Source organism: Equus caballus, chromosome 29 (assembly GCF_041296265.1).
Source record: "Equus caballus isolate H_3958 breed thoroughbred chromosome 29, TB-T2T, whole genome shotgun sequence".
Classification (NCBI taxonomy): Eukaryota; Metazoa; Chordata; class Mammalia; order Perissodactyla; family Equidae; genus Equus; species Equus caballus.
The window spans coordinates 18,093,611-18,119,023 of NC_091712.1; the positions used below are offsets into that span (position 1 = coordinate 18,093,611).

At 41.1% G+C, this 25,413-nt stretch overlaps 2 protein-coding genes across 19 annotated transcripts in view; one reads left to right on the top strand and one right to left on the bottom strand.

The window, feature by feature from the left end:
* Nucleotides 1-25,413, bottom strand: part of LOC102149358 (uncharacterized) — a 50,411-nt gene that overhangs the window by 20,384 nt on the left and 4,614 nt on the right. The window contains exon 2 of the mRNA XM_023631938.2: nt 2,298-2,950. Within this exon, the coding sequence (XP_023487706.2) occupies nt 2,298-2,950 (653 nt within the window). The remainder of the gene's footprint in view (nt 1-2,297; nt 2,951-25,413) is intronic.
* The window catches only part of ZNF438 (zinc finger protein 438), a 186,225-nt gene continuing 163,314 nt past the window's right edge, over nt 2,503-25,413 (top strand). For 6 of the 18 annotated variants that reach the window (XM_070255478.1, XM_070255482.1, XM_023632032.2 and 3 more), the window contains exon 1: nt 2,518-2,655. The gene's annotated coding sequence lies outside the window, so the exon portion shown is untranslated. Of the gene's footprint in view, nt 2,778-11,240; nt 11,259-25,413 lie in introns of those variants that run through there. The other 12 variants (XM_023632028.2, XM_070255494.1, XM_070255488.1 and 9 more) reach the window with 12 other exon arrangements.

The following is a 25,413-nucleotide window of genomic DNA, read 5'->3' on the forward strand; positions in this document are numbered from 1 at the left end:
CATGTAGATCAGATTCCAATTTGTTACAGAAACTTGACTAAAGCTGATTGTATATTTCCCCACAAATTTCTACTTGACATTCCCTGGGGTTCCTCTTCTTGTTTAGGTACCCTTTCTGCTTGTCAATCTCTTGTTGGCCAAGTTCCTTCCTTCCTGAATCTAGCAATATATGAGGTTTTTTAAAAAAAATTTAGGTATCAAGAAAAAAATACTGAATAATAAGATGAGAATAAAAGAATGTATTTTATCACACCATTTTGTGGCAGCAAAACTATTCTATACTAAAAACATTTAATGCGTTTGATGCATACTCCTTAACCATTTCCACTCCAAAAAATGACAGATGACATTCATCCGTGGGACACTCCCATATGTGTACCCAGAATATCTTTAAAAAAGAATTCCAATTTTTCAGATAACATACATAAAACACTTTATAACATGTAAATAATGAAATTAACAATTTAAAGTTTTCTTAAAATTATTGTTTTGTAAGGAAAAATATAAATACAGTAGTCCTCTCTTATCCTCGGAGGATATGTTCCAAGACCCCCAGGGAATGCCTGAAACTGTGGATATTACCAAACTCTATATATACTATGTTTTCTCCTATGCAAATACCTCTGATAAAGTTTAATTTACAAATTATGTAAAGAGATTAACAATACCTAATAATAAAATAGAACAATTATAACAACATAGTGTAATAAAAGTTACTATAATCTCAGCAACCTCAGTGTACAATTTTCTTTATTAAGTAGAGAACTTTCACCTTTCCATTTAAAAGAAGTACTTCATGGCTTCTCTTTGGCATACCCAAATTGCCAGCATCACTATTCTTGCACTTTGGGGCTACGGCCCCAAGTAAAGTAAAATAATGGTTACTTGAACACAGGCACAGCAACACTGAGAGCTGCTAAGTGACCAATGGGTGGCTATGCTGGACAAAGGGAAGGAGCAGGACAGTGCGAGATATCATCTCCCTACTCAGAACAGCTCCAACTGAAAGCTTATGAATTATCTAATTCTGGAATTTTCCATTTAATATTTTTGAACTGTGGTTGACTTCAGATAACCAAAACCGTGGAAAGTGAAAACATGGAAAACGGGGGACGATTGTATCGTTATTTTAAAAACATGCAGCACTTTAGAAAAGTGCTAATTTTTCTATAACTCTGTTCCAGAGAATGAAAACCTTATCACAGTTAAAATTACGTACAGACTTTACAAATTTCTTACATTACTTGATAATGATCTTTAAAACCTTGTATGATGCCATAGTAAGATAAAATGTAAAAATATTACCCCAATCAGAAATTATTCAAAACTTAAGTAGACATTTCCTGAATGATACAGGTGTTTATTTTTAACCTGCTCAGATGTCAAGAGTTAAAGGCTAACATTCCCCGTCATCACTCTTTCCTATGAAAATACTACAATATTTTCAATGAGTGTGTAAACAAACCATTGTTTCAGGCTTTATTTACACTGGAGCTGCCTGGCAAAATGCCACGACTGACCTAGCCATTTGTCACGATTCCAAGTAAGTTTTTAACACTAATCCTTGCTATTTTCAATACTTCCTCCTTAGGGTCTATTTCCAAGGCCTGTTTTTCCCATTCTTTATTTTTTTCCCCCAAGACAGATTTTTCTGAGCTACTCTTTAGGATAACATTTACTTTTTTTCTGCTTATAAGGTAATACAAGGATCCTACAAGACAGAAATAATCTAATACACTGTCAGTTCCTCGAGCCTTCATCTTTCTTTCCACTGAGCCATCTTTTAACCAGAGCTCTTCTGGTCCTAAGAGCGCAGAAGAACCGAGACCGGAGTCGGGCACAGGAAGGGGTCGTCACGTGAGCGGGGGCGGCGGCAAGTTGGCTCCAGAGAAGAAGCGTACCTATCTGCTTATACAGATCGCCGTTTGTTAAATTTGACAGACGTGAACGGTAGTCTGTAAGCAGCTTCATTGAGCCCAAACGGGAAATCCAGTAGGAAGGGGAGAGGCTACACTCTCAACAGAAAGGGCTGGAGGCGGCGCCGGGACAGGGCGGGGCAGGTGGCACCCAGCCGAGTCCCGAGCGGGAGCCGGAAGGGCGGGCTCGAGGGGGCGGGGCCGAGCCGGGGCAGCTCCGCGCGGGGCGGGGCCGGGTCGGAGCGAGGGCTCGTGGGAGAGGGGGCTCCTCCCGACCGACGACCCGCCGGCACCTGATGGGGAACAAACGGCTGATTCCACACGTGGAGAACTTTTAACGAACACGTGAGGGAAGGCAGGCAATGTCTGTGGAGAATCTACCTCACAACTCTGGCGTCCCACTCCGACCACCTGGGCGACAGCCTGTTTGCTGTGTTCCCGGGGGTCTTCGTCCCCTTCTATTGAACCCCCGCCACACGCTTTAAACGAAGCTCCAGCAAAGCAGCCCCCGCCCGAAGCGTCCCGGCCTGCGAAGCCCACCAGGCGGCGGCCGCGCTTTCCGCGCCTGCGCCCAGCGCCCCACGGCGGGGGCGGGGCCGCTGAGCAAAAGGGCGTCTCTCCCGCCGGCGCGCTGGGGCGGAGCCGTGGGGCCGAGTGGTCCGCGCCCTGCGGCCTGACCTCCCGGAACGCCGGGGCCCGTGACGTCACCTCGCCGTGACGCGCACGCTGTAGGAAAACTGTAAGTTTCGGAGGATTCCTGCAGCCCACTGGGCCTGCGGCGCTCGCCCTGCTGCCAGCGGTCCCCAGCTGGTAGTGGCTGTGGGGCGTCGGACCCTTGCTTGGTCCGCGGAGCCGCCAAAGGTGGGGAGGGGACAGGTGCCCGCCCGGGCGCGAGCGCGCCCTCTGCGGCGGGAGGGGCCCGGCGTGCGAGGCGGTGGGGCCGCGCCCCGCACGGGCCCGCGCCTTCTCCCCTGGGAGCCGGCGGGCGAGGCCGGCCGCGCAAGGTCCAAATGGGGAAGCCTGGTTTTTCCTTCCTGATGAAGGGACTTAGCTTCCCCAGCCCCAGAGTTTGACACGTTAAGTCGAGGATGGAGGATTCTCTCCAAGACTCCATATCCGGGCTTCCTTTGGGGTCCCGCAAGTGACCAGATCGCTGAGGACAACTTGTAAAGATAACCACTTGCTGCCTCAGTTTCCTTTTTGTGTAAAAGGGAGGTAAAGCCGCTGTTGGCCTCCCTGTTATTCCCACGGGACCGGGAACATTGTGAGAGCACGTGAGGTGACACAAGCATGGAAATTTGCTACGAGGAAACTTAGTCGGTATTCTGAGAATGTGGTGGCCAGTGGCCATTGACAAAGGTTTTGTAGGGAGGGATGTTTTTCCCGATTTTGCCTTCTCACCCCTTCTCCCCATCCCCCATCTCATCATGGACAGCGCGCTTGAGCCTGATGGGCATCTGACCTCTTGTCAATGAACTTGGTGGAACAGGGATCAAGAAATAACTGGTGACGTTATCACAATGTTCTTAGCAATTACAGGCCCCCTCGTGTGGGTTTTGCTGAGAAAACTTTTAGCGTGCTGGAACTAGAACATAAAACTCAACAGAGATACACTGAGTTTTAGGGATTGTGGGCGCGTCAGCTTGGATATTCGATCATCAGTCTGACTGCTTGGATTTCTTGGCCTGCCAGGGGTTAGTACATTATTGATGATTAGTGCTGTATTAGAATACTTCTTAAATTCAGGGACAAGTACTTGTCAGAAACTTTGAAGGGAACAATGTTGTGCACACCCCAGGGTGTATTTATACGGGAGATTGAGAGAGCACATTTCTGTAAATTCATTTCGGGGGCGTAATACCCTTCCTTCCTAGGTTGAGGCACCTTAGAGTCAGAAAGCAGGGATTCTAATTTTTGTTCCACTTGTTAGTAGCTTTGTGTCCGAAGACAAGTCACCCAAACTTGGAACTTACTTTCTCCGTCTCAAATGGGAGATGATGATATATCTGCTGTTGCTTTTTCAAGGATCAAGTGAGATCATGGGTGAAAATGGAAGGCTGTCTATGGGATTGTTCTTGAGAAGTTAGTGTAGGTCCCCTGGCCTGGCTAAGAGGCGTGTGGGTTCAGAAGTCAGGTTCTGAGTCAGAACTAGAAGAGAAGAGCAAATAAGACACTTGTCTCCAGCCTAGTGGAGCTCATGTTCCTGTGGGGAAATAGGCGACAAAGAATGAGTAGGTGGTATCATTTCAGATAGTGATGAGCTCGGTGAAGTGGAGGAAGGTAGGAGACTGACAGTGGGGCAACAGGGCAGGTGGGCTTGGATAGGGTCCCCCAGGGAGGGCCTTCCTAAGGAGCTGACACCTGAATCGGTTGAAGTGAGAGGAAGAGCCTGCGGCGAGAACATTTCAGGCAGGAATAGTAACAGCAGTAAACATTAGTGGAGCTTCCTGTGTGTGATGCACTCTTCTAAACACTAAATTGCATTTTTACAGCCACCCTAGGAGGTAAGTATAAAGTCTCCATTTTTATTGATGAGGAAACTGACACACGGAAAGGTTAAGAATTTGCTCAAGGTTGCACAGCTAAAACGTGGTAGAGACAGTATTTGAATTTGGGCAGTCTGACTTCAGTCAGTGCCCCCAAAGGACAACACGGTACCGCCTCGCAGCAGGAGCAGCACGAAGCAATGCTTTGAGGTGGAGACAAGCCTGAGGTGGACAAGGCATCGCAGGGTGAGAGTGTCTAGAACACAGCGAGGAAGGGGGAGAGTGGTGGCGCGTGATGTCGGGGGGCCAGGCAGACGTGGGGGCCCTTGTAGGCTGTGGTGTAAGATGCTCTTCTACATATTCTGAAGGTTTACACCAGGGGAACAGCATGTGATTTCAGTTTTATTGGATGAAGAATTGTAGGGTCATGACGTGGGGTGTATTGAAAATGGGGAGCTGGAAGGCTGTTGCTGTTCCCTGGGGGAGCAATGGAGGGTCTTGAGCTAACGGGGGTAGTTATAGAGATGATAGTGAGTGGTGGAATTCATGATATACTTTTGATGGTAGAGCTGCTGGTGTGGCCTTACGAATGTGGAATGTGAGGAAAAGGGAGAAGTGATGACTTCTTAGGTTTTGGGCTGGAACAACTGGGAGAATAGTGGTGCTGTTTACTGAGAAGGGAGAGAGAGGTTTGGGAAGAAAATCACAAATTCTGTCATGGACAAGGTTTAGATGCCTGTTAAAGTAACAGAAGTGATAGTGCTAGTAATGATACTAAGCACTATGTGAGCATAAGCTGTGTGCCAGGCAGGGTTTTAGGCACTTTTGCATATATTAATTCATCTAATCCATATAACAGTTGCATATGCTAGGAACTGTTATAGTCCCCATTTCACAAATGAGACAACGGAGGCACAGAGAAGTTAAAAGTGACTTACCTGAAGTCCTCCAACTTGTGAGTGGGCTTCAGACTCAAGCAGTCTGGCTTTGGAGTCCATGCATTAGTCCCTGTAACTACTTCCAAGTGGACTTGTTGAGTAGGCAGTTGGATAGGTGAATATGAAACTCAGGGGAATGGTCAGGGCTGGAGAGACACGTTCATAGTTCTGAAGAGAAAGCCTGCTTTTGTTCCTCATCTAAGCCTTGGTTGGCAGTGGGAGAAAATAACATAGGCAGTGGGGCTGTGCTAACTGGCCTTCCATTTCTTGACTCTGTTCACTCAGCCAATATTCAGTATCTCCCCTTCCATGAGGTTCCATGAGGATGAAGTCTGTATGTCTTTTATTTCTCTATATCTTGTCCCTAATCCAGTGCCTGCTGTGTAGTGGATGTTAGGGATGACTTTATATGCAGGACATTTGGTTAGGTTTTGGGAGTTCAGAGATGAATAAAACATAGTGCTCTTCCTGGAGGAGCAGAGTATGAGGAAGAACCTGTGGGAATAAAAGCATAGTAGACTGAGTGCATAAATGCATGCTGATTAGTTCCTTCTGGCCTCCTGCAGCCCCCTGCACCCATATACTCGAGGGATGGGGCATGAAAGGGTGAAAGGAGCTAAAGAATGCCTAAGCAATTGCAGGCTGAATTTGAGGCTCCCTAAGAGTCCTTTTCAACAAAAGAATTACCCCAAATCTTGCATATTTTACTATATTTGCATTAGTTTTGTTTGGCAACGATAGAAGTTTTACCAAATGAAATATGTTTTGATGCTGGAATATCATTGTAGAGTGATGAGTTTTTCCAGTTCTATTACCTCAGTGTTGACAGGGCTCACTAGTGAAATAAGGGAGTTGGCTTGAATGTTGCAGCTTGCATAACAGAGTGATGGAGGGGCTGTGTGAAGTATTTCGGCAGGTTTCCACCAGTTGAAGTGTATCACGCCAAAGTTCCACATATTCGGATAAGTTTGAGTTTCCCTGCTGATCATCTCTTTGAGATACATTTTTTGTCATAGGGGATCTGACGAGATAGACATAGGTGGAATTATAGATTACATTTCTTATATGTGGAACATAGAAACTAGAACTATATACACAAAAGTAAGTGTCTTATTTCTGTAGATCGCTTTCAGGATGTACTACAACCTTAGCACATTTGTCACAATTTTATTACTTCCTATCATGAGTATTTCAAACTCGAACCATTAAAACATTATATAAAATTACACCATTGTAGATTTTATGGTTAATTTCTGAGTTTTTTTCTTACAATATATGAAATTATATATATATATATTTTTAAAGATTTTATTTTTCTCCTTTTTCTCCCCAAAGCCCCCCGGTACATAGTTGTATATTTCGTTGTGGGTCCTTCTAGTTGTGGCATGTGGGACGCTGCCTCAGCGTGGTCTGACGAGCAGTGCCATGTCCGCGCCCAGGATTCGAACCAACGAAACACTGGGCCGCCTGCAGCGGAGCGCGCGAACTTAACCACTCGGCCACGGGGCCAGCCCCTACAATATATGAAATTATATTTTATTTAGCTTTTTTAGCTTTCAGTGGGAGAGTTGATCTGAAGACCAAGTTCACTATAACTCTAAACAGGAACCCTCCACCAATATAAATGTAGAGATGAGCCATCCCATTTTGCAGTTCACAAATTTTAAATCTGCTCTTGTGGCATTCCTAAATTTAATGGAGTTGAAATGATTAATATTTCTTTATACTACAATTGCAGTTAGCTTCCTTAAGAACATTAGATATGGTAAAGTAGAATTGCATCTTAAATGGCCTGTTGATTGCTGGGGCTTTGTCACTTTTTTAAGTTCAGGCTTAGCAAGGCAGGTTGATGGTTCTTCAGTTGTGTCAGATAGCTCGCAGCAGAGCCAGAACGGTAAGACCTCCTGTTTAAAGACAACAGAAGCCACTCTTTCTAACACTGACCAGATGAAATATAGCATCCTATATAACTTATAAAATCCAAATTCCTTTTAAAATTTGTATTTACATAAGCAAATTTAAAAACTACTTTATGTTAAGAGTACAAATGTAAATATATGGAAATTGTTTCTTGTGGAAAACCATGTGTCTAGCCCAGTGATGGAATGTAGTGGGCATTAAATATAATTCTTAAAATTCTGCTTCTTGTAGTTTCTTTTATTTTTGCATATTACTTTCAACTTATATCTATATATGTATATATATATACATGCATATATACACACATCATATATTAGTAATAACTGAATATTAGTTTGTGTACTTTTACTTAACATTGTAAATGTTTGAATATATTTAAATAGATATGTAGCACTTAATTTTGATTCATTTCAGATTAGTTGCTTAGAAATTAAAATCATGAGGCTTGATTTTTTTTTTCCCCCACATAAAAACTAATGAGTAATAATTAGTAAGTCTGGGTGGAGACTAACCTTTAGTGATAAGTTAACCAAGTTGTCGCCCCAGAGGAACACCCAAGAAGAAAATTCTTAGAGAAGCTTAAGCAAGAACAGCATGTTGGTGGAAAGGGTGATTTAACCATAACTCCCCACCATACCTATAATTCTTCTTAAGATATTGCTGTCCTATAGGCAGCGTTCTATTTGCAAAACTTATATTGTAAAACTGCTGGTTTCAAGCTGCGTTCTAAGCCACCAAGCTATAGAGAGAGAAATGTGAGCTAAACACTGGGATGGAGTACTATGGATTTAGCTCAGTGGATCTCCACTGGAGATGATTGTGTCCCTTACCCCAGCTCACCCTGAGGACCTTTGGCAATGTCTGGAGACATTTTTGGTTGTCAAAACCATCTAGGGGTCATTGCTCCTGGCATCTAGTTGGTGGAGGCCAGGGATGCTCCTGAGTATCCTACAATGCATAGGACAACCCCGACAAAAAAAGTAGTGCAAAATGTCAGTGCTACTGTTGTTGCGAAACCTTGAAATATATATTTCTTTTTCTTTTTTTTTTGATACTTTAGATGTTGAGGTGGTAGTTGTATGTGGCAAACACCTAACTTGTACAAAGGATTGTGTTGAACTGCTTTTAGTATGTTGGAAATCTGAGCTAATTTGGTTCCTTGCTTAGAATTGCATGGAAAATAATTCTTGTAACTAATAGCCTTGATTTCTTTTGGTTGCCAATGTGTCTAGGGTTTTCAGTTTGTTTTTAGCCATGGAATTTTTTTTTCTTAGTAAAACTAATTTAATCCAGGCATTATATAATCCTGGATTGTAACAGGTTTGGTATATGAATCCCCTTCAGTTTTGTACATATTGAATTAACTATCTCATAGTTACATGGTTGTTTATGTATTTCAGAAATCCTTTTCACATTAATTTTCGTATGTGATTATCATAAACACCCCATGAAATGTGTAGGACATGCATTACCCTCACTATTTGACAGATGAGGAAACAGACTTAGATCAAATGACTTGCCATATGTATTATAGCAAGTTGGTGACAAAAGCAAATCTAGGACTCAGGTTTTGATGCTTAGGACATTTTTAAAGTTACCAGTTATTGTTATCCCATTTAATCTTCCTTACAGTCCTATGAAATAGGGTTATTATTTCTATTTTATAGATGAAGAAACTGGTTCAGAGATATTAAGTAACTTATTCAAGGTCGCCCAATTCATAATAGAGTTTTGATTATTGCCACTGAGCTGTGCTACCTTTCTAGGTATTCTTCTCTAGTGAATTTGACAGTTTCTGGATAATTCACCAAATCTATGCCTAACCTAACTAAGTAGGTCTCTTGACACTGTAGGGGAGGGAAAATTCTCATCTCCCCTCCTTTACTCTCTAGCTGGGCCTAAGAATTAAAGTGACATAGGACAGATTAACAGGAGAAAAACATACACATTTATTAAACTTTTTTATGTACATGGGAGCCTTCATAAGAGAATGAAGAGCCGAAGAAGTGACCAGAGCAGGAAGCTTTTATACATTTTAGGCAAAGAAACAAATTCGTGAAGATTTGACAAGACAGAGGGGTTTGGGCTAGGGGCAGTAAATGATGAAGAAGTTAAGGAACTAGGAACTGGGAATATAAGGGTTAGTTTAACAAGATTTCTCAGTCCCCAGTTCCCATCTCTGGCGGTAAGAATGTCTTTCTTCCTCCTGGTACAGGGAGGGTACCTTTCCTGTGGGAGTTTTATCTCTTGCTTTCAGGAAGAAAAAATGAGAGTCAGAGTGTCCTTGCACCTGCTATTTCTTAAGTACCTTTAATTCAAAATAACCAGTATGTCAAAGTGGCATATTTTGGGGTGATATTCTGGTTTCCTTCAACACCTAGTCAAATGTTCATGTTGTCGCTTGAATCAATTCATAATTCACTGTTTGTAATCCTACTCTGATTGGACTTGAGTGGAAACTTCACTGAGTTTTGATAAGCCATAAGGTAGCATTACTTGCTGTTTAGAATTTATGTTTTGAGAACACTAAGTTCAAAAGCAGTCCAGAGAGATGGCTTTCCGCTGTGTTTGAGTGTACTTGGGTGAGGCACCCACCTGGCGTGATTACTTTGCCAACGTAATAGAGGGATTTACATTTGGGGTAGGACTCCCATTCATTCTAGTTTTCTAATTAGAATCCATGTTACTCTCTTTAGCCATCTTTCATGTCAAATGTGAGGCTGTTTCTCTTACTTTTTCTCCATGCTGACCTAAACCTGACTGATTGACTTTAACAACAAACAAAATGATAAATAATGGTTGGTTTTTATTTTCCTTTCTGAAACAGAGTTCGTCTTACTCTAAATGAGTGTACCATTTTTGTGAGGTGCTCAGAGCTGATGATAGTCACTTTATTTTCTAGATTGGAAAAGTTAAGAAGAGGTTATCTGTTTACCCAATAAATCAGTTTCAAAGATAGGATTTAGAATTTAGGTTTTCAGATCTTATAAAACCAAGCCACACTGTCATTTCCATTAGATCAGAAAGAATATCTACTTAGATATTTGACCAGTTATCATTTTGTTTGAAGATTATTTGATGATATTCAATTCTTGATGTAAGTTTCAGTAGTTGGGAATTTTAATGTTTCATATAATACATCCATTAGCTGAATTTGGACCATTGATAGTATGAAATTGTGGGTCTGGGATTGAGAGAAGGAAAAGGACACCTTTGTTAGTGCAATTGTGTATTGGGCAAGAAGGAATATAATTAGACTTAAGAGGTGAAGATTCCCAACTTTCCATAAAACTGAATTATTGTTACAAAAATATTTTTCTTCGCTCCATGAAGAAAAATGCTAATATCAAAGTAACCGTAATATTTATTGTATTATTGAGGGAAGAGACCACCATACAAGTGTGGCTGGAACAAAGCTGAATTTCATACTTGCTAAGCAAGGGAGAACTATACTTGCAGAATATAGTCCTCCTAACAGGCAGGGATGTACTTTGATAGGATTTTGAGGAAGCATGAAGTTTTAGGATTGGCTTCTTTCAAAAGAGAGAGAGTTACAGATTGGCCGACTTTAAACTTGGAGTTTAGGCACTGGCCAGCTTTGAGGAGCCAGGGTACTGAAGAGGGGCAGCGGCTCATTGGCCAACTTTCTCAGCTGTGTACTTAAGTGGAAAAGTTGAGTAGAGTTTAAAGCTGATTGGTTGGGGCATATTTAAAACCAGTTCTGTGGTTACTTGTTCCCACCTTGGGACAAGAGCCAAAGAAGAATCTTTTCCTTTCTTGACGTTGGAGAATAGGTACTTTTTATTTTCCACATTTATGTCAATCATTTATGTTAGCAGTTGTGCTAATATAACAGTTTTGATTTTACCTTTCTTCTGAAACTTAGAAAAAAAATGAGTGCAATGAATATCATTTTTTTTCTATCTACCAGTCTCAGGATTATATGATATTTGGGACCCGGGCTGCTTCAAGGATTATTTTTATATGTGGTTAAAAAGGTAATATGTTATTTATGGAAATACTTTAATGCTTTAAACATTGTGGTGAAGCTGTGTTACTTTTATGTCTATTTTTCTGTCTTGTCGGAGTGTGTTGTATCACATGCCTGCCAAAATTAGCCTTGATGAATACTGAATTATAGATCTAAAAGTTTACTGTTCTTGCTATAGTTAGAGATACATCTAGAAGTGATTACTTTTTGAAAATTAACTAGCAATTATTCTTACCAACATTTTAGAAGTTTAATGATTATATTGCATGTCTTTTATATAAGGTAGTCTGAATCATTTGAGTATCTGTGAATCATTTTACCACAATTATTATATCATAGTACAATTTATATAAAGTATTTTGGTTTAACATTTGTTGTAGAATATTTTTATTCTTTAGAATGAAATAAAGAACTATTTATGACTATTTACCAGAACTGTGACAAAAAGTAGATCTTTTCTAAATTGATCTCTCACAGTAATATTTTAGTTTTAAAAATACTTTCCTATGGAGATGTTAGAAGAAGCTCAGAGGGCATTCTTTGTCTTAGAAGTTAGGGAAGGCAAAATGAGTTTTAGTATACTTTATTTTTTGTGTTGAAATTTTATTTAAAATACTCCATATACTTTATTTACATATGAAATAAGCTCATAATATTTAAAAAAGAGTGGGTGCTGTGTGTTTGTATGCAGCCCCTATTTCTTAACCCAGAGCTTTTGTGTCTCACCTCGCTGACTTCAAGATAGCTATTATTCAGTGATAAAGCTTTATTTGCATTTTAGGTAGACCATTTTTATGTGGGAGCTTTTTGAAGACGTGAAGCCTGATTCTTGTTTTGGTTTATAGTCCAAGTTTCTGACCTGCTATGATAGTTAACTGTAAGAGGTTAAGACTAACCCAGTATTAAAATGAATATTATGATATTGTTTATGAAAGAGTGGTTGTTTAACTCCTAAATGATCCTCAAGTGCTTTTATCCTCAGCATTTAAATTTTATAAATTTATGCTAAATAGGTACTTGAATTTTCCAGGAAAAAGTTGTCTGTGATGCCTGCGTATGGTTACTGGCATTATTTCTGTGCTATCTATAATATGAAATAATAGATTTGAAATGTGTTTTTTCTCTCTGCCTGTGCAGTGAATAGTTGAGCTTTTATTACGTAGTGATATGATCAAGAAGGAATCTTAGGTTAGGTAGTCTTTTGTAGTAAAATGGAAAAAAACCAAGAGTTATATACTACTGTTCAGTAAAAGCCTTATTTTCTAGGCTTTACTGATATAATGGATATAAAATGGTACCTCATAGTTTAATTTGCAATTCTGTGATTTACTAGTGAGGCTGAGCTTCTTTTCATTTACTTATTAGCCATATGGATTTCACCTACAGTTGCCAGATTTAGCAAATAAAAATACAGGACACTCTGTTAAATTTGAATTTCAGATAAACACCACAATTTATGGTATAAGTATATGCTATGTAATAGTTGGGACATGCTTATACTAAAATGTTTTCCGTTGTTTATCTTTAATTCAAATTTCATGAGGCATCCTGTATTTTTATCTGACAACTTGATCTTTTCTTCTGTGAATTGTCTACTTCTGTCTCTTACCAAATTTTCTGTCTTGTTATTTTTCTAGAGAGTTCTTGGCATATGCTAGTTACTATATCCCTTTTTTGTTGTTGTTGTTATAAACATTTTCTTCCAGTCTTTTGTCTGTCTGTTAACTTTGTATATAGTGTCCTTTGTTGAATAACCAGTCTTTAATTTTGATGGAGTCAATTCCATCAGAATTCCCCCATGTTGTTTATACTTTTGAGATCTTTCATTACTCAAGGTCACAAATGTATTATCCTTTTTCTTTCATTAGTTTCATAGTATTACCTTTCATATTTAGATGTTTAATCCATTTGATGTTTATTTTATGGGAAGTGTGTTAGGAGATGAGGTGAGAGAGGTAATGAGGGGAACAGATTGCATGGGGATTGTAGGCCAGGTGAAGACTTTGGTTTTTATGCTAATTGAAGTAGGAAGCCAGTAGAGGTTTTGAACAGAGTGCCACGGTCTGAAATATGCTTTTAAAAAAATCCTCTAACTATTGAGAATAGGTTGTGTGAGGTATGGCACAGACTGCTAATAATTGTGCAGTATCTAGTTCTTCCTCCTGTCTTGTAGTATTAGACCCCTCTGGTCTAGCTGAGTACGTGGCTACCCACTTAGAGACTGTATTTTTCAACTTCCCCTGCCTGTAGGTATGGCTATGCAGTTAGGTTTGGGCCAGTTAGATGTGAGCCAAAGTGATAGGTGCAACTTCTGGTTTATCTACTTAAAGATAAGGTGCTTGACCTGTTCCTACTGACTGGAAGGCGGCAAGAAGTATAATGGCAAGCACTGCCTTGAACCCAGAGATAGGAGTCCTTTGATGAGGAGAGTAGAGCCATCCCTCATCAGCCTAGTCCCTGGATGACATTGTGGAGCAGAACCAACTACTCCTCCTCCTCCCAGCACCTGCCTATCTCTCCACTGTTTTAAGGAAGAAAATCAACTTCTTTCTTCTTTGAGCCACTGTAGTTTACATCATTTTGTCACAACAGCTTACCCCATACCCCATATAATGCCGAAACTGTTGTTTTGAAGTGGGGTGTTTGCATAATGAAAAGCTAAAATGCAGGGCGCTGGCTGAGTGGTTGGTCGACAGGCAGTGGGCACTATGTTATAGGCTAGAAAACTGGTGACCTATACTATGCTGCAGCAAAACCTTAGGGGAAACTGTCACCTCTGATAACTTGGAAGGCAGTCAATGTGCCTATCTAGTTCGTACCTCCAGGGAAGTGGTTAGAAAGACTGCTAAAATGAGTTCACTACTCCTTGCTGCTTTAGCAAGGAGCTGCAAGAGGGTGTGAGATAAGGGAACGGTTAGCTAGTTTGCAATAAGAGTTGGAAGGGAGTGTGCTTTGCTAAAGGAGTTTCTCTCTGCCCATGGCTTGTGCTCTGAATTGACTGAAAGGACAGTAATTTGGAGTACTAACAGGGTTGGAAAAATTGCTTCTCAAACAGCAAGAGGTAAGATTCATCCTCAGGAACGTCTCATTAGAATTTCTTGGCTGACAGTGGAAGCCAGTCCAGGCAAGGATCAAATTAAGGATTTAGCTTCCCACCTGAACCAATCAGTTAAGCTGGGTGAAGCTCTGGTTACAAAGTCTCAGTTCCCTACAACAGAGGTTTATTTCCTACTTGTGACATGTCTGTAGCTCTGTTCCACATGCTCTGTTATTCAAGCCAAAGGAATAGGCCTTTGGGGGACATTGCTATTCCATGGCAGACGGAAAAGAGACATGGCAGAACCAACTGCTTGGAGTGGCATGTATTTTGTTCATATTTTATTGGCCAAAACAAATGAAATTGTTGAGGCTGAAATCAGTCAAGGCAGGAAGGACTATCTCAAATCACATGGCCTACTCTGATGTAAATGGGGTGTGATGATATAATCCTCCTGTAAATCAGATGACCTCAAGGTAGCTAACCTTAAATCGAGGGAAAGAGAGAGCGATCTGTCACAGAGGCCAGCAAATAAAAGAGGAGAAATGACAAGTTTAATATCTATGACCAGACTAAATATTTGGTTGCGGTTACTTTCACTTGGCTCTGACTGAAGGCAAACAGACCTATTGAATTTTTGAGAAGGTTGTGTTGTCAAAGATGCCATAAGTTTGGCTTGCAAAAGCCTGGGATGGCTTGACATTGTTTGACACCTAAGGCAACCCTTGACCCCTAAATTTGCTTGACCCCCAGCTCTTTGCTACCTTTTTGGAGTGCATACTCTTTCGTGTCCACTTCATATATGGCCAGAAAGCATAATGGAAAAAAAGAATCTTCCAGAGGCAGAACCACGCTCCATCAGACGAACTGACAAAGGGGATCACCCCAGAGAACAGAACAAGTTTAACCAAGGGACTTGCTTCCCTGGTAGAGTGGGGATTCTTTGCCATTCCTGTCCAGCAGTATTTCGTCATTGCTAAGAATATGTATTTGCCATTCTTTTCTTTTCAGAATAGAAGACTTAATTAAATTCATTTTATTTGCATTTCATTGTCTATTGGGTATGATGGTGGTGGTGGTGGAGAGCAAAGGTTACTTGTCCGTTAGTTTGTAGGTCACCGGGCTGGGACGGAGCCACATCGTTACCTGTTGAAGAGGTTGTGCATCACTCACAAATCCTAGACTTTGAGCTGAATCCAGTAACTGGATGGGGCTTTACGTTATCCCTTTAGAAAGGAGATAACTCTTCCAGAGTGGGAAGAAAGATGCACTCCCACCTCCCATATTTAGCTAGGCACATAACCCCTACATAGAAACTGTATTTCTTAGGCTCCTTGTAGTCAGATGAGGCCGTATGTCTAAGTTTAGACCAGTGGATGGGAGTGGAAGTGATGTGTGCAACTTGTAAACTACATTTGTATTAAAAAGCTCCTTGTTTGTCATATTCTTTTTTCCCCATCCCCATGAATGAGGTATTGGTGAGCCAGCTTCTGTCATACAGACAAGGACAGCGCCCCCTCCAGTGGTGGGACAAGAGAGGAAGAACCTCAGTCTCTGGACTGAGGAGAGTTGCCCACCTTCCTGAGACCACTTGTCTGCCCCTGGACTCTTACGTGAGAGGGAAATAAACCTCTTTTATTTGAGCCACTGCATTCTCGGTTTTGTTACAGCAGTTTAGCCTATATCCTAGTTAATACAGATGGCAATGATGTAAGCAGGAAACAGACGTAGAAAGTCAGATTTGGAATTGTTCTTTGTGATTTTTTTTCCAATTGAAGCTTTTTGTTTATATATTCTTTCTTTAAAAATTTATTTTTCGAATTGTCTAACAAAGAGTTTAGAAATAAACTCTTACTTGAACATCACTCCTGTTATGATTATGATATATTCCTTTTTATTTCATATGCATATGTTTACATATTTATATAAAATTTTGTATCCTGATATTTTCTTGTGATATCCGTTTTCTTTGTCGCTTTAGAGTTCTTATTCTTGCACAGTTGTTACATAACATTCAAGTTTATCATACTTTACTTAAAATTTCACTTTTTTTGCTGCTATGGACTGGTAAGACTTTTAAGGAGGTGATTAAGGTTAAATGAGGTGATCAAGGTTAAGTGGGGTCATCAGGATAGGTGCCTGATCCGAGGGACCTGGTGCCCTTGTGAGAAGAGGCAGAAACACCATGTGTCTCTTGCATGTGGGGACACAGTGAGAAGGCGGTCTTCTGCAGTCCAGGGAGAGGCTCTTGCTGGAACTCAAGTGTGCTGGCACCCTGGTCTCAGACTGCCAGCTTCCAGAACTGTGAGAAAATAAATTTCTGTTACAGCAGCCTGAGCTGACTAAGACAGAGCCTGTACTTTGCACTGCTACACCGTGTGTAGAGGCTTTTCTCACATCACACAGACTGCGAAGAAAGGTCCAGAAACGTAGAACACCAAGAAAGACTAACGTTACTGAAGCCAAGAGGCAAGCATTTTAAGATTAAGAATGTCAATATTAAATTGACAGGCCTAGTAAATTCTGAATGAATTTTCGGTTGAAAAGTCATCTGTATTTTCGAGAGAGTAGTTTTGTGTTTGCAGGCAAAATCTGGATTGTAGAAGGTTAAGTAGTGAATTTGGAGGGGTGGTAGAAATAGTTTAAACTATCCTTCAAGACGCTTGGCTGTGAAGGGAAAGGGACAAATAGGACAGTGGCAAGAGAGAGACATTATGTCTAGGGAAATGTATTAGTTTTGTTTGCTTTATGGTAGGAGAGGTTTAAGCATATATATGCAGTGGGGGAAATGTCAGAAGAGAAAGAGAAGTTGAAGATTTGGAGGGGACAGTGGATAGACGTGGCATCAGATCCATAAGGAGGTGGGCTGGATGGCTCGAGTTCCGGTTGAAGGTTAGCTTTGGGCAGGAAGAGGGACATCCTTCCTCTGCACTGCCAGGAACGTGGTAAGAGGAAACTGAGGGAGTCTGACCTAATCACCTCTCTTTTGTTTCTGTGGAAATGATGTCACTTGCTGAGTGGAGGGGAGAGTAGGAAGCTTGAAGAAAGTGATGCAGGTCTGGAATGAATTCTGTGGGATGTGAGAGAGGGAGCCTGTTGGGGGCACAAAAAAGATTGATGGGCAGCAGTGAGTAAGGGCCTACAGAGATGGGAGACTGTGCATTTGCAGAGTCCCCGGTCCTCATGGTTGGGGCTTTTTAAAGCAGTAATCTCTAGATGATTGGGGGGTGGCACTGAAGAAGTAGCTTCTTAGATTGGTTTAGCGGAAGGACAAGCCAGCGAGAAAGTTGAGAGTTTAGGCAAGAGAGTGGGCAAAATTGGGCAATTAGATCCTGGTTATAGGGGACAGAGAGGAAGCTTGGAGCATGGTTGATGGGTTAGGAAAAAAGTAGAGAAAGGAGTCAGGGAAAAACTGGAAGCTTAAACATACTTAAGATCAAGTATATCTATCTTATTCATTCATTCAATAAATATTGAGCATTTGTCTTCCAGACACTGTTCTGAGTGGTGTGGCTATCTAGATCAAAACAAAGTCCCTGCCCTGGTAGAGCTTACTTTTGGTGGGGAGGTAGACAACAAACATATCTGTATATATAACTTCACATGGTAAAAACATGTTAAAAAGAAAATGAAGAGGAGTAAGGGGGTAGAGAGTCATGCATCTGCTATTTTATGATAATGTGAACGGGAAGAGGCTTTGGAAGAGGTGACCTCTGAGCAGAGAGTCGAATGTAGTCAGGACGTAGCCTTGCAAAGAGCATCCCGGGTAAGGAAACATCCTGGCCGAGCCCTGGCTGGGAGCTTGCCTGAGAAGCAGCCAGAGCACTGGGGAGCAGGAGCCCGGAGGAGAGGGGTGATTAATGAGAGTCATGATACATTAGGGCTGCCAGAAGGATTTAGGATTTTATTCAAGTGTCATGGGAAAGTCACTGGAAGATTCGAATCAGAGGAGTAACTGTCTTTTCTTATGGTTCGAGTTAGCTGCTTTGTGGAGAATTGATTGGCAGTGGGAGGTGAGGAGTGTAGAGAGCTAGAAGGATAAGAGTTTGTGGCCTGCAAGCAGCGTTTGGAGTTTGAGATTTCAGCAGCTGGGTGCTTCTGGGTGACGGATCCCATTGCTGCTGCTTTAAGCAGACGCACCCACTCCACAATAGGCATTCTTTTCAGTGGATGAAGGCCTGACCCCGACCCTTGCCTTATACCGCACCCTTTCCTGTTTTTGACTCTGCTCCTCACCAGTTTCATTATTCATTCTCCCATTTGGTCCTCACCTTGTCTTTCAGATCTGATGCACATTGTTGTGTGCTGCACCAAGACTTCCTCTCGATTTAGGTTTTCAGACTTTTTTCCGCAGTTTGATTTCAGTCTTCAGAAAACTTTCATGGAAGTCTGCTATGTAAGACAGGTGAAGATGAGAGAAATAGAAGTCGGGAGTACAGTGCTCTGCCCACTTACAGCTGTTCTCTGACCCCTCTAAGCAACCCCGAGACGCCTCCAGAAAAGCCCCAGCCTCTCAAGTCACAGTGGGGAAAAGCCTGGCCTTGAACTGTGATGCTGCCTCTCTTGCAGCAGGCGTCCATGGGGTCACCTCGGGTCATGCTGTCCCAGCTCAGCCTGTGCCTTCTTAATCCTTAGTCACCTAGCTGGCCAGACGGCAGCATGCACACAGTTACAGAACAGTGTGCTGAGGGCACTCACAGCCATGAGGTGGGCATGGTGCATCTTCCCAAGTGGTACTTTTACTTGCTGGCTGGTACTTAATTTACTAAATTTGCACAGTAAAAATTAGTGTAGTTCTAATTATAAGCTGTAAGTTCTGTCTGTCCTTCCCAGCAAATTCTTATATTGACCCTAATTAAGGATGTTAAATGTTTTTTATAACAACAGAAAAGACTTATTGTAGTTTAGAATGGAACATTTGTGTGAACTCTTTAAGGACAAAAAACATAAGATCAAGAAATGAAAAGTTTGCTTGGGCCACTTAGGGCTATGCCTCCAGTCTTCTGGGGATTGTTCGATCCCTCTGCTCTGCGTTGGGAATGCTTTGATAGACAAGGTTAGAACTACCTTTTTAGGTTGTCAGATATGTAGTTCTCTACTTTTTTTTATGTTTAATGGAGCTACTCTAACATTTTTCTTCACCATGGAGTAGGAACTGGCCATAATACAGACTCTGAACCGTCAAGCTTTTCTGGTTAAAGGTAAAAATATGAGTATTTTCTTCCTTTAGTCAAGTTTCATTTGGACAAATGTCATTAGAGTAAGCATTGCTGCTTAAAAAAGGATTTATATGAACAAGGAGATGGCCTACTAAGGCCAATACTCAAAACAAGGTTGTCCTGAGCCACAAAATAAGTTTTACACTTTGGATTAAAAACAAAAGGGATATCACTTGCATTAAAATCTGTAATGTTTCCTCTGAGTTGAAGGTGGATCTTTAAGTACTAAGATAAAAAATTTCTTTGTCATTAAGAAATTGATTTAGGGCTAGGGATTTTGCATAACACCACCAAATTATAAGACTATTGAGGGCATCGGTCTGGTCACTTTCACTGATGCATGCTGGGCTAGGAGTAAGTAGCATGGCACCTGCGGTGTCACACTTAATAACTGTATTTTGAGTGACTGAATGAGCCGTCTTTGATAGAAGTGTGGAAATAATATTGTCTGGTTGTAGATACAGGACAGCATCTGGCTTGAACGAGAAAGACTTCCTGGGTTTGCCGTCACAATATTGTTCTGAATATATGGCCCCTTTAAATTAGTAAAAACAGTAGCATAGCTGTAAGTGTTTTTTTTTGAGTTTCCCTGTTGTTAAGTCTGTTTAATCATGTAACATGCCAATTCTATCTGTAAAATGGGGATAGCAGCGCAGAATCTGTTTATTTAGTGTAAGTAGCTGCACTAAGATTAGATGAAATACACAGAATATGAGAAAATACATGAAAATTATATATGACAGTGGACTTGTATCCAGAATTTATAATGAACTCTTACAACTCAATATTAAAAAGGACAAATAACCCAATTAAAAAATGGGCAAAGGATCTGAATAGACATTTCTCCAATGAAGACTTATAAATGGCCACCAAGCACATGAAAAGATGCTCAACATCATTAGTCATAGAAGTATGCAAATCAAAACTACAAAAGATAGCACTTAACACCCATTAGTTTGCTATAATCAAAGACAGATAATAAGTGTTGGTAATGATGTGGAGAACTTGAAATCTTCATCCATTGCTAGTGGGAATGTAAAGGTGAGCAGCCTTTGGAAAACAGCTTGGCACTTCTTTAAAAGGTTAAAACATAGTTACCATATGTTACCCAGCAGTTCTGCTCCTAGGTGTATACCCAAGAGAAATGGAAACATACATCCACACAAACACTTGTATGTGAATGTTCATAGCAGCATTATTCCTGCTAGTTAAAAAACAGAAAAAACCCAAATGTCCATCAACAGGTGAATGGATGAACAAAATGTGATGTATCCGTACAATGGAATATTAGTCATCAGTAAGGAGGAATGAAGTACTGATATATGCTACAGCACAGATGAATCTCAGAACATTATGCTTAAGTGAAAGATACTAGACACAAAATGCCCTATATTATATGATTCCACTTATGTGAAATGTCAAGAATAGGCTAATCCATAGGGACAGAAAGTAGATTAGTGTTTTGTGGGGATTGGAGGACGGGATGGGGGGCGGTGATTGCTCCTGGGTAGGGAGTTTCTTTTTGGGATGATGAAAACAGTCTAAAATTGTTGTGATGGTTGCACGACTCTGGGAATATACTAAAACCAATGAATTGTATACTTTAAAATGGTGACTGTATGGTATATGAATTATATCTCAATAAAGCTGTTAAAAAAGAATAAACGAGGTCATATATGGGAATGTATTTAAGAAGATACTATTATTGTTGTAGCTTGATTATAAGGTCTTTAAATAGTAGCAGGATGACAGATATTTTTCCTTGCTTGTCGGTCTGTGATTTTTATGCAGTGACTCAACTTTATAAGGCTATAACTCAGCAATATAAAATACTGAAAATGTTGAAACATAAAAGGAAAACTGCTTGGCTTACTATTTTTTATTTAATAGGATTTTCTGAATAGTTAACAATAAATAGAATGTGTCATTAAAGAATTAAATTTTAGAATGATAAAATTTTAGAGCTGGCGGAAACTTCAGAAGTCATCTATTCGAGGTCTTCTCATTTTGTTTTGTGAGAGAACTGAGTCCTACAGAGGTTAACTAAGATAACTTTGGTCACAGAGTTGAGTAAGTTCTTGAACTGAGACAGTATTCTTTCTGTTGACTCCTATTGGTTTTGGTGCTATTAATAGTATTAACACTAATAATATCAATAGCAGTTATTCAAAGCTTCCTATGTGCTAGGCATTCTGTTAGGCATTTTATATATATATGTATACGTTATCTTGGTTAATCTGCACAATTTGGGAAGATGATTCGTTTTACCTGTGTATTAGTCTCCTATTGCTGCTGTGACAAATTAACAAAACTTCATGGCTTAAAACAACACAAGTTTATCATCTTACAGTTCTGGAGGTTAGGAGCCCACCGTGGGTCTTACTGAGTGTCGGCAGGGCTTTGTTCCTTTCTGGAGGCTTTAGGGGACATCAGCTTTCTTGTCTTTTCCAGCTTCTAGAGGCTGCCCACGTTCCTTGGCTTGCAGCCTCCATCTGTCTTGAAACCAGCAATGGCAGGTTAAGTCTTTCTCATATGCCGTCTCTCTGGTTCTAACTCTTCTGCTTCCCTCTTCTGCCTTTAAGGACCCTTGTGGATACTTTGGGACCACCTGGATAATGCAGGTTACTCTCCTTATTTTAAGGTCAGTTGATTAGCAGCTTTAACTCCCTCTTGCCATGTAACATAACATATTCGCAGATTCTAGGAATTGGGACATGGACATCCTTAGGAGGGGGCATTTTTCGGCCAACCACAATCTATTAGGTAAGAGATTTAGGTTCAGAGAGGTTAAGTAAGTTGTTCAAGGTCACAGTATTAGTAAATGAAGGAGCTGGTAGTTTAACCCATGTCTGTTACTTAGTATATCTTTCGCAATAAGATGGCCTTTTCCATAAATGCCATTTGATCCTGATCTGGAAAAGTAAACAGGATGGCGAGAGTGTCCAGATAGTAGATAGTTCTTTATTTTTGTTTAAAGATTGGCACCTGAGCTAACATCTCTTGCCAATCATTTTTTTTCTTTCTTTCTTCTTCTCCCCCAGTACATAGTTGCATATTCTAGTTGTAGGTCCTTCTGGTTCTGCTGTGTGGGATGCTGCCCCAGCATGGCTTGATGAGCAGTGCTACGTCCGCGCCCAGGATCCGAACCAGCGAAACACTGGGCTGCCGAAGCAGAGCCTGCGAACTAAACCACTTGGCCACGAGGCCAGCCCCATAGTTCTTTCTTATTAAAGTAAAATCACATTTACTTTCATAATATCAAGAAATAGGCTGTTATTATGGAGCAATGGAAAGCACGTTAGAGAAGTATATTTATTGATGTGGGAAAATGTTTATCACTTTATCAAGACTTCCCATTCATTAACCTCCATTTCTCTCTATTCATCAGTTCCCTTCTGTCATCAATTCCTTCCTTATCAGCCTGGCTGCCTCAGTTAAATTACTCTCCTGCAAATTCCCTCAATTCCTTTGCACCTCTTTGATCTCTTCTATCTGGCAAAGCTTCAGGACTGGATGAGGGAACTACCTGCCTGTTGGTTTCACTTTAGTGATATACTTAGCAGCCTGGAAAATGCCCTGCAGCCTCCCCGAGTGCCTCTATTATCTCTCTCCCCACAGCATACCTCCTCCATTCTTTCAAACCGCTTACCCCTACCCTGTTACCTGACCTCTTAGCGGTTCTCCATGCGGCTGACCACAGTTGAGTATTGCTTCCTTTCAGAAACACTCTTCTCTTGGTGTTTGTCACACACCCTTTCCTGGTTTTCCTTTTCCCATTCTGGATCCCACTTTTCAGTCTTCTGTGTTGGTTCTTCCACTTTTACCGGACTTCTGAAAGAGGAGTTCCTCAAAGTTTAGTCCTCTTTTTTCTTACTTGGCATTTTTAGTTTTGTGTATGATCTATTTGAACAAATCTTTCATATTTATAATTCTAGGCCAGGGTTTCTCAACCTTGGCATTAGTGACATTTTGGGCTGGATTATTTTATCTCATTATTTTAAAGGTTGGCACTTGAGCTAACATCTATTGCCAATCTTATTTTGTTTTTTTTTTCCCTTCTTTTCCTCCCCGAAGCCCCCCAGTACATAGTTGTATATTCTAGTTGTAGGTCCTTCTAGTTGTGGCACATGGGATGCCACCTGAGCATGGCTTGATGAGCGATCCCATGTCTGGGCCCAGGATCCGAACTGGTGATACCCAGGGCTGCCAAAGCGGAGCGCACGAACTTAACCTCTCTGTCACAGGGCTGGCCCTGGACTGGATTGTTTTTTGTTGTGGGGACTGTCATATGCATTGTAGTATGTTTAACAGCATCTCTGGCCTCTACCCACCAGATGCCAGTAGAACCCCCTCTACCCCAGGCATGTAACCAAAAATGTCTCTACATGTTGCCAGATGTCTCCTGGGGTGCAAAATCACCCATAGGCAAGAACCGCTTATCTAGCCTAAACCTCTCTTCTGAGAATTGAGGGAGGACACCTTTTCGGCCTCTCCACTTGAATGTCTCTTAGGCATCTCAAACTTAACATGACCAAACTGGACTACTGTTCCTTTTCCCTGATATGCTCTTCCTCCAGCTTTCCTCATTTCAGATCATTCGTGACCCTGCAGGCCGTTGGAGATGCTTTGGCTTTTATTCTGAGTGAACTAGGGGGCTCTCAGAGAATTTTGGGCTAAGAAATGATATGATCTCACTTAGGTCAGATCTTTGCTGAGAATAGACTATGAGTTGGAAAGTTGAAGCAGGAAGACTAGTTAAGAAGCTACTGTGGTAATAAGTAAAAAGATGATAGTAGCTTGGACCAGGGTGGTAATAGAGGAAATGGTAAGACGTGGTATTTTGGTTTAAGCCTTAAATTCAAATGTCCCTGAGAAGAGGAAGCAATGTATTGTCATGAGAGTAATATCTTAGTGTGATTTGTTTATCACACATTTTTTGAAAACTTGCAGGAAACAGGTGTTGGTTGAGCAGAGTGAGAAGAGAGTAATCAAAGGCCATTAACTTGCAGGGATGTTACTTGAATTCAGGCCAAAATGGGAAGTAAAGTAAGACCCCACAGGAGGAGTAAGCAAGACATCCGTATATCCAGGACTACCTCGCAGTCTTCCCAGGGCTGGCCCTCCCACTGGACAACATGTACCTATGGCAGGATAGATAGAATAAATGGAAGTCGGGAGACTTGTCTTTACTAGATATTGGAAACAGGTCCTTTTGGGCTGTAAGGCTCTTAGCTGAAGTGAGGTGGCTGTTGGCATTTGGGGTGGGGCGAGTTTTTGTTTTACAAGATTGCCCGTACGTTGCGAAACACAAGGCCTGGTTCCTTGCCGGTAACAATGTGTGTTCCCTCATTTTGACATCTGAAAAGTGCCCCTCCCCTCCAATTTCCAAACTCCCCATGGGAGTCAGACATGCTCAACTGCAAACCACTCAACTAGGACCCCTTTTCTAATTTGAAAATTGCCTTCCATAACATGAAGTCAAAAGGCTATGTCATGCCAGGCCCTGAAAGAAACCTTAGATTATTTGTTTCTAGTTTGGGTGGCTTAGAAGATATAGCAGTGAATATTGCCACCAGCACTTTAAAGTCAGCATTGATTTTTTATTGCTGATGCATCCCTTAAGTGTTTTCTGACCTTGATATGTACTTTAAAATATTAATTCTTAATTCTTTCATAGAGTATGTGGATGTCTCAGGGCCATCTCTAAAGACAGTGCAAAGGACAGCTACTCCAGCTGCCTTCTTCCCAGCATTGTTATGTAGGAGGACTTGAATGAAAATGAATGCGTTTGGAAGAAAGGGAGTTCCCAGCTATCTTCTAGCAGAGGGAGTGGGAGCAGGGTTGGGAGAGGACGGTTAGCGATTATATGTGCGTGTTTATGCACATCGTGCCTGGATCAGGTCTAG